Source organism: Cynocephalus volans, chromosome 5, assembly GCF_027409185.1.
Source record: "Cynocephalus volans isolate mCynVol1 chromosome 5, mCynVol1.pri, whole genome shotgun sequence".
NCBI classification, from domain to species: Eukaryota; Metazoa; Chordata; class Mammalia; order Dermoptera; family Cynocephalidae; genus Cynocephalus; species Cynocephalus volans.
Window position 1 is genome coordinate 129,579,066 of NC_084464.1, and position 9,389 is coordinate 129,588,454.

At 35.0% G+C, this 9,389-nt stretch overlaps 1 protein-coding gene across 1 annotated transcript; it reads right to left on the reverse strand.

Annotated features, from left to right (window-relative positions):
- Positions 1–3,675: 3,675 nt before the first annotated feature.
- LOC134378175 (translationally-controlled tumor protein) lies at positions 3,676–4,371 on the reverse strand. The gene has a single exon (XM_063097144.1). The coding sequence runs from the start codon at positions 4,260–4,262 to the stop codon at positions 3,744–3,746; it is 519 nt and encodes a 172-aa protein (XP_062953214.1). The 5' UTR covers positions 4,263–4,371; the 3' UTR covers positions 3,676–3,743.
- Between the last annotated feature and the right edge of the window lie 5,018 nt (positions 4,372–9,389).

Genomic DNA, 9,389 nt, shown 5'->3' on the forward strand with positions numbered 1-9,389 from the left:
GTGTATAAGGGTTCCCCTTTTTTGGCATCCTTGCCAGCATTTGTTATTTTCTGTCTTTTTACAATAGCCAGTCTAACTGGGGTGAGATGATATCTTGATGTAGTTTTGATTTGCATGTCTCTGATGATTAGTGATGTTGAGCATTTTTTCATATAGCTGTTGTCCACTTGTATGTCTTCTTTTGAGAAATATCTATTCTGCTCCTTTGCACATTTTAAATTGAAATTTTTAAAATTATTGAGTTCCTTGTATATTCTAAATATTAATTCTGTCAGTTGCATAGTTTGCAAATAATTTCTCCCATTCTGTAGGTTGTCTTTTCACTCTGTTGATTGTTTCCATTGCTGTGCAGAAGGTTTTAGTTTAATGTAGTCCCATTTGTTTAGAAAAACGTACATTTGTGTAAAAATGATTAAAATATAAAGAAACAAATCCATTAATTTTCTACTAGAATTTTAAAATGCATTTCTTCAGGAATTGATCATTCAAGGAAAAATAAATAAATAGCAAAGATTCATAACATTGATATGTTTGGTCTAATATACAAAGAATTATGCTCCCAAGGTATCCTAAAAGACTTCACTTGGACAAACTCAGTGTTAAATATTTCATCAGTTGCCACTGATCTGCTTTACCTCTGTTGCATATGTTTTCCATATGTGTGAAGATCTGTTTCTAGGCTATCTATTCTCTACTTATTTATCTCTGCATTGAAATAACACTGGCATAATTGTTATAGTTTTTAAATAAAAAAAATGGTAAGTCGGTATCTTCACCTTGCTTTTCTTCTTCAGAAGTTTATTTTATATTAGTAAATCATGGGACTTCCACATGAGTTTTAAAAACAGAGAATCAAGTTCCACAAAATTCTGTCACAATTTTACAAAGTTTCCCAAAATTTCACAAGATTTCCTTTGGAATTGCATTGAGACTATAAATTACTGTCTGTCACAATTGCAATTGAATCTCACTTTCTATTATATTTTATAATGGAAGATTACTGATATATAGGAATAGTAACTTTTTTGCAATGCCCTTTATTATTCTAACAATATGGGTCTAGATTGCCTTTGGTTTTCTAAGTAATGTTTTCTGAAAATATAGCCAGTTTTTCCATTCACATTCTTGTAACTCAGTGATTTTCTTGTTTTATTAAAATGGTTGAAACCACCAGTATAATGTTCAATAGGCTAGTCATAGCAGGCCTAATAACAGGTTCTCCTTCTGACTTCATTGTCAATTTCTATTGTGTTTCCTATGAATTTTTGTAAGATATCCTTTTTCAAGACATAGTAATTTACTTCCAATTCCATTTTCTTAGCTTTTTTTTTTAACCATCAATTTTGAATTTGACCAAATATTTTTTTCTTCTCTATTGAGATTGTCACATAGGTTTACCTTTTTTTTTTTTTTTGACCAGTAAGGGGATTGCAACCCTCAGCATGGTGTTGTTTGTGCCACGCTCAGCCAGTGAGCACACCAGCCATCCCTATATAGGATCCGAACCCGCGGCCTCGGCACTCCTAGCACCGCACTCTCCCGAGTGAGCCACGGGGCCAGCCCTAAATTTACCCTTTTGATTAGAGACAATAATGCCTTAAATTAATATTTAAGTATCTTAATGATAAAACCAAGCAAAACATGTGTGTGTATGTAAGATATTGATGACTTGCTAATCTTAAGATTTTTTTTGCAAATACGCTCATAAAGGATAATGATAAATAATTTGCCCTTTTCCCCCCAACTATCCTTCTGTAGTTCTGGCATCAAGGTTACACTAGGCTCATGAAATTAGTTATTGAGTACTCTCAACTTTTTTTTTCACTTGTAAATATTTTGCATGTGATTGAGATCTGTTCCTTGACTTTCTTATGGATATTACCTCTTTCGGTGGAAAATAATTAAATATGTGTGTGTGTATATGTGTGAGTGTGTGAGTGATTTTAAAAATCAAGTTATTTATTACTGGTTTATATTTGTTATTGAGTTATATATAAAACAGTTATTTCACATGTGCTCAGATAAAAAGTTATGGTTTTACTTTAAAAGGAGAAGAATTAATTTGAGAAAAAATTAGCGGGTGCCTGCTTCTATATATTTAATAAATATCCTAAATAGTTCTATGAAAATTTCCTGTAGTCTTCCTAATTTGTTTTATACTGTCCTAACTATTTCTGACAGAGGTTTGTTAAAAATTTTCACCATGTTGGCAGATTTTAAAAACTTCTCCTTATAATTTGAGCAGATTTTGCATTTTACATTTCAGGCCTAAATTTTTAAGTACGTAAGATTCCATGATTATTTTAAATTCTTGGAAAATTGTTTCTTTTATGATTGTATAGCAACCTTCTTTATTCCTATTAATGTTTTTTGCATTAAATTTTGTTTTCCCTTATATTATTGTCAATACTGCTTTGACATCTTTGTAACCATTATTATTTGCATGTCATATTTAGTGGATTGAATGTTCCCCTCAAACTAATTGAAATTTGGATTGTGTCCTCCAACTTCTATATATTAGAAACTTGGCCCCAACTGTGACTGTTAAGAGGGTGGGGAATCCTATTATGATAATTGAAAGGTGGGGCCTTGAAGAGGTGATTAGGTTGTAGGACTCTGCTGTAGTGAATAGATTAATAATGGTTGTCAGGGGTGTGGTTCTGAGGGCTTTAAAAGGAGAGTGAATGCGAAGGTTTCTCTGCTCTCTCTGCTATTCTATTTTCTGTCATATGAGACCCCTGCATTTCTGTAAAGCCACCACCAAAGAAGAACCTCACCAAATGTGTTCCCTGGAATTTGGACTTCTTAACCTCTGAAACTGTAAGCAATGAATTTCATTTTCTTATAAATCATCCAGTTCAGGCATTTCTGTTATAAACAACATAAATGGGCTAATACAGCATATATTTTTAACTTTTTTTATTTTCAAACTTTCTTCATGGTTTTATTTGAGGGAAGTTACTCATAAGTAGAATACTGCACTCTTTCTTTATATACTCTATATTTGTTTAAGTAGATATATATTTAATTTTTTCTATGGACTTGGCAGGTAAATATTGTATTTTTACTTCTAAATTAACATAATTTAGAACTATAATTTTAAATTCAAATCTATAATTTTGTAGTATTTTTGTGTCCACCACATAATAATAAAGATCTTAACATGATTGCCCACTGAACAATCTATGACACTTTCTCATCTTGTTATTTTAGCTAAGAATTTTGATTTCTCTACTTTTTTTTTTTTTTCCAACTGAATTAGTCTTTTTTTATTCTTTTGGTAATCTCTTCCAGAGTTAACTATTTCCATTGTAGGTGATGAAATGTATAAGGCTCCACTTCAAATGTTGGCACTGCCATGAGCACGGTCTTTCCCTTTACTGCAACTGAGAATTAAAACTTTTGATTCTTGTTTGTTATATTCCAGTCCCAGAAGTAGCTTTCACTGTAGAAGTTATCTGAAGACAGTCTTATGCTTTTTAGCAGTGGATTTAGTTTAAATATGTATTAAACTAAGGAGCATTCTCTCAAGTGAGTTTAAATGCACTTTATTTTTAGACAACCTACATGACATGTTTTTTTCTTAAAAACAATGCCTCCACTCCAAATAAATCATGGTCAAAATAAATGAAGAGCTCAAGATGGCATCAGTCCCATTTGTCTTAAGTCCTGGTGTTGTGTGGATGACAAGCAGCAGCCAGTTATGACGACAGGTGATAGATCCAAAGTAATTGCCAAATGTGTTAACATTTTTCCATTTCTAAACCATCCTTAAAGAAAATCATATATGGGGTCACACCATCCTCACGGTAGTCCAGCAGAGCAACCATGCCATCTGGATTCATGTTTTCACCAATAAAGAATTGGTAGTTTTTGAAATTAGCAAGGATGTGCTTGATTTGTTCTGCAGCCCCTGTCATAAAAGGTTTTACTCTTTCTGGCCTCTGTTCTTCAAGTTTCCCTTTGATTGATTTCATGTAATCTTTGATGTACTTCTTGTAGGCTTCTTTCGTGAAGCTAGTTTCCTGCAAGTGATGGTTCATGACAATATCAACACCAGTGATTACTGTGCTTTCAGTACCTTCGCCCTCGGGCCCTTCAGCGGAGGCATTTCCACCAATGAGCGAGTCATCAATGTTACCCTCTGTCCTACTGACCATCTTCCCCTCCACTTCCAGGCACAGCCCGTCCGCGATCTCCCGGATCTTGTAAATGTCGGAGAACATCTCATCATGGCTGATGAGGTCCCGGTAGATGATCATGATGGCGGCCGGAGGGAGACAACGGCGGCGCTAGCTTGGCAGGAGCCCGGAGCTCGGAGCGAGCGCGCTGGAGCCGGAGCAGCGCTCGGGGGGAGGGGGGAGCGGGCGGAAAAGGTTTTCTCTACTTTTGAAACACAAAATTATTATTTAAAAATGTATTTAATTAAATTTACTAGAATATTTTGTCAAATTCAGTGCTCACCAATTTTTTTTTTTTTAAACACTTCGCTATGTGATCGTTTATTTTATATGTCAACGACACTGGGTTGAAGGGTGCCCTGATACCTGGTAAAACATCATTTTTGACTACAACTATGAGGATGTTTCTAGAAGAGATTAGCATTTGAATCCGTGGAATAAGTAAGGAAGATCTGCCCTCATCAGTTTGGGCAGGCATCATTTAATTTGTTGAAGGCCCACCGGGATAGAACAAAATCATAGATGACGTGCAATTTCTGGCTCTCTCTTCTTGAGAGCAGACGTTCACCTGCCTTTAGATATTGGATCTCTTGGTTTAGGACTCTGCTGGGACTTACACACCAGTACCCTTCCTCCCCTCCCACTGCCTTTGGCCTTGGATTAGGAGTTACACTGTCAGCTCACCTGGTTCTAAAGCCTTCGGACTTGGACTGAATTATACTACCTGCTTTCCTAGTTCTCCAGCTTGCAGATGGCATGAAATGAGACTTCTCAGTCTCCATAATCAAGTGAGCCCATTCCCATACTAAATCTCCTCTTATATATGTATACATATAAGTACATGTATCCTTTCGGTTTTGTTTCTCTGGAGAACCCTGACTAATAATCTAACTTACCTTATTGTTCGTTTTTCCTTTGATAAAATAGATGACTCAGTTTTCTGTTAGAGAATAACTAGTGGGTAAATGATTTTAGATATTATCTTTATTTTGTTCTTTCCCTTGAATAATAGTTAAGTATAAATTCTATGTTAGTTTTCTTTTTCACCCTTTTATCTGTCCTTGGATATAATTATTCCACGAAATTTTGAAATAGATTGTTAAAGATGATAAACTTACCTTTAGTCTAATTGTCATTTGTAAGTAATTTGTCTTTTTTGCTCTGGTAGCTTTCAAGAATGTCACTTTATCCCCGATGCTCTATAGTATCAATACACTGTCTATATGCATGGAATTTACCAACAAATCAGAGTATGCTTGTGACCTGGGGACTCAAGCTGGAGAATTCTGGATAATTTTCAAGCAGTTATCTTCAAATATTACATCTCTACTAGTCTCTCCCATTAGATAAGTGTTTTAGCCATCCAATTAAATCCTCTGTATTTCTTAACTGCTTTTTCGTATTTGTCTGGCTTCTCCAAACTGTGCTTTAGATGAGTTTCTTCCTTATGTTCATCTTCCTAGTCATTATGTACTTGTTTCCATTTTTATATTAATCACCTATATTACATTTTATTTTAATGACATTTATTTTTTATTTTCAGGATATTTAAATAAACATTTTATGTTCTCAACTTATTTTTTAAGGATTTCTAAATTTCACAATTTGTTAAGTTTAAAGGTGGCTGTCTCCTTTTTCCGTTTAAAACCTTTGACATATTTATTTTAGAATTCTTGCCCCAGTTTTTTTTTAACGAAATTTAAATTAATTGGAATGAATTTACAGTATAATTCTTAATTTCCTTGGTTATGTTTTAGTATTGTATTTCTTTATGTGTTTTATAATTTTGAGTGTCTTGCTCTCTTTCTCTCTCTTCCCCTCCCCCTTTACCTTCCCTCTCTTTTCTCCCACCCAGTCACACTCTGTCACATCTCCCTACCAGCATTTTGGTTTTGCTTTTAGCTGGCCCTCCTATTCTCCAATTCAAAACCAGGTCAGACAACCGCAATAAGTAGTTATTGGCTGGTGATGATACTGGGAATATATTAACATAGCCAGTGATTGCTTTGCTTCAACTACTTGCCATAAGGTCATATATCTTTTTGTCTATTTTCTCATCCTGAAACAGTGTCTTACAGTGTTTTGCATTTATATTCCATTTCTGGCCAATGGAGATATTTACTTTGAATTTGAGTCTATGTCATTTTGTTTTTCTATATTTTATTTGCCATTTCTATTGAACGGGAAAGTTTATCAAAGGATGTACCTTTTGTACTATTTTGACTTGGATGCCTGTTCACTCATCTTAATGCTTACTTTTTCATCATCCTTTTCTGTCTTGACCCATATTTTGTCTTCTTGATATTGTGATAATTTTTGAAAGTTGGCTATAGGTCTTTCAAGGTCTTTTTACATTTGTTTTATGTCTGGCTACTGAATTATTAGCCATTGCCACATTTCCAAGAGTAGATCTATTATTGTTAGAACTGCTGTTGCACTGTTTCATGGTCCTCTGTATTTGATTCTGTGCCATAGTCTATTCTTCTCTCAGACTCTCATGTTCTGCATTTACTCTCGAATGCACTGTAAGGGAGAAAAAGAAATAACTTTTTCTCACTTGTTTCTAGGTTCATGGCCAAGGCAACTGTCATAAAAGACAGATTAACAGAAGAAAAGCATATAAATTTATTTAATACATTTTATATGAATGGAGCCTTCAGAAATAAATAAGACCCAAAGAGACAGGGAAACCTTTGTGTTTTTATATTTAGGTTTGATAATGAGTGAACAGTCGTGGGGAAGTATGATCGAACAAAGGGAGTATGATCTAATGGTAATAAACTGGCGTGAACTTAACAAGACCTGTTCAGTTCTTCTCTGTGTCCCTGTATCTTCAGAGATAAAGATGTTCCCGTTCTTCTGGAATGAGGGTCTATAACTTTCTTCAGGGAAAGGTCAGACCGTTCTTTTACAGCTTGCTTCGGGAAGGTTAGAAAACCTTCCTCCTTCTGCTGTTCCTTGAATGCCAAGGTGCCATAGTTTGGGGTAGCGTGTCCTGAATCCCATCAGCACATTTTTTTCTCTTTCTATTGGCCACCTAGATATAGATCTTATTTTAAGTTCTCTCAATTCTAGCCAACTGACGAAAGTGCCCTTGAGTTTATTGGATTCATTCTCGCTAAATGTGACCAGATCTTATCTTGGTTATTTTAATTTTGACAGATACTGTTCATGTCTCATCCATGCCCTGTTGGCATTCACTCTAAATGCTTAGGCTTACTTTTTGCAAACACACATGACCCCTGCATGAGGACATTTTTTGGCTATAGTGGTTTGCTTGGGCCACGTGCAGCGCACACCAGAATTTCTGCAGTGTGAATGCCTCCAGAAGCAGTCCCCAGAAATACTGGACAAGATGTGGTGTGTAACTATTACAGGCTTCTTGCCCCTCATTTGGGATAACTCTGCAACATATTTTACAGTGTCTCCCGGAGTTCCTTAGTGAGATTTAGCTCCAGATGTCCGCGATGGTAATTTATTTGTAATGTAGCTTTTATTGGCTTCTTACCCTTTCTCTTTCCCTTGCTCTTTTATAGATACTTACCTGGATTACTTACCAAACATTCTAGCCTTTTTTCTCTGTGTTTGTTTCTGAGAGAATTCAAACTCAGATACAAACCATCTCTACCTAGCTAGTGGTCATCCATTCCTGTTTGGTCTCACAATAGATTTTGGTTATCTTTTAGTTTTAGTTTGCTTGCTATACATATGTTTGCTTTTTATATGTGCTGAACTTTTAAGTATATACTATTTAAAAGAGGTCTACTTATTTGCACAAAAGGTGTTAAGATTCCAGCAATGTGATTGAGAAATATTTTCCCTTGTCTACTTCTTAGGCTTCTTCTGTTTGCTTTTTCTTGTGTCTTTTTCAAAACATTATAAGCTGTAGGAAAAAAAATTCTTTTTTCTAGATTCATGCTGTAGTTTTTACAACCAGGAACAGTTGGAGCAGGCTTAGGCAAGACTTAATATTCCTCTTAAAAAGGATATTATGAGTTTGTTCCTTTTGCGCCAGCAAAGGCTTGATTGCATGGTGTGTCTGGGGGGTAGAAAACTAGACTTGTTTGCTTAACTTGAGAATTGGAAGTAATAGAGTAGTGGATGGTGTGGTTGAAAGCTTGGTCTATAAGAATGAGCTGCAGTGGTGTCTTACAGTAGCACTACTTCTCTTCCTCCTCCTCTTTTTACATAGTGATAAAATACTTGATGGGTAAAATGGCGTATCTTTGCAAATGTATTCTGGATATGTAACTAATTTTTCTAGTACTATGACTGTCAAAAGCATTCTTGTTTCCTGTTTGTCTCCACTGTTTCCATTTTTCAACAGAGAAATCACATTAATTTCTGCTATAGAAAGTCTAAAATTGCCACGAACTGCTCTACGGGACAATTTAATCTCAATATTCAGCTAGTTGAATAGATATCAGAGGGAAAGATACCACCATGAAAATTCAAGAGCATTGACGCCAAATTTATTTTTAATCTTTCTCCAGTTGACAATAGGCAAATATTGATACTGGGTACTAAAATCTGTAAAGCAAAAAAGAATGATTTTCATGGCTATTGAAAAAAGTCACTGGAGTCACTTTGCCAGTTGTATCCTTTTATCTTTTTGAATTGGCTTATTGTTTCAGGCTTTGTCCCTCACTAAGAGACACTTATAAAGAATAGAGATTTTCATTTGCATATTCTGTTGAAGAATTCAAAACATGTTTCCTTGGAAACCTTGGTTGCCTGAAACAGTTATTTAAATAAACAATGTTTTCATCAAAGCTAATGTTTCCAAAGGAAGGGGGATATTAATAGTTTGTCCCAAATAAAGCATAGTTAAGACTAAAATATTTCTTCCTGAGATTCATTGAGTTTAGGAAAACTTAGTTACTTCATAATAACGTGAAATAATTACAAAGAAATTACTTTTATGATATTTATTAGTTTACATATTCTACATATTCCTCCTACCCAATTCAGGACTGGTGAAAAGTTAACTGAAATAGTTGTTTAAAATGGACCAGCAGAAAAAAGGATAGATATTGTTAAAGAAAAACTTATTCATGACACTGTTAAAGATGGTAAGGCAGAGTTTATTGAAAGGAGGCCCTGGCGATGGGGACCACTGCAATGGGATCTTATAGTGAAGGAGAGAGATTGGACTCAACCCAATGCCAATAAAATCAAGTGGGGATTTAAAAGCAAGGAGCAGGGTGG

Coding starts and splice junctions, on each gene's coding strand:
- LOC134378175 (XM_063097144.1), bottom strand. CDS start 4,262: ATGATCATCTACCGGGACCTCATCAGCCATGATGAGATGTTCTCCGAC.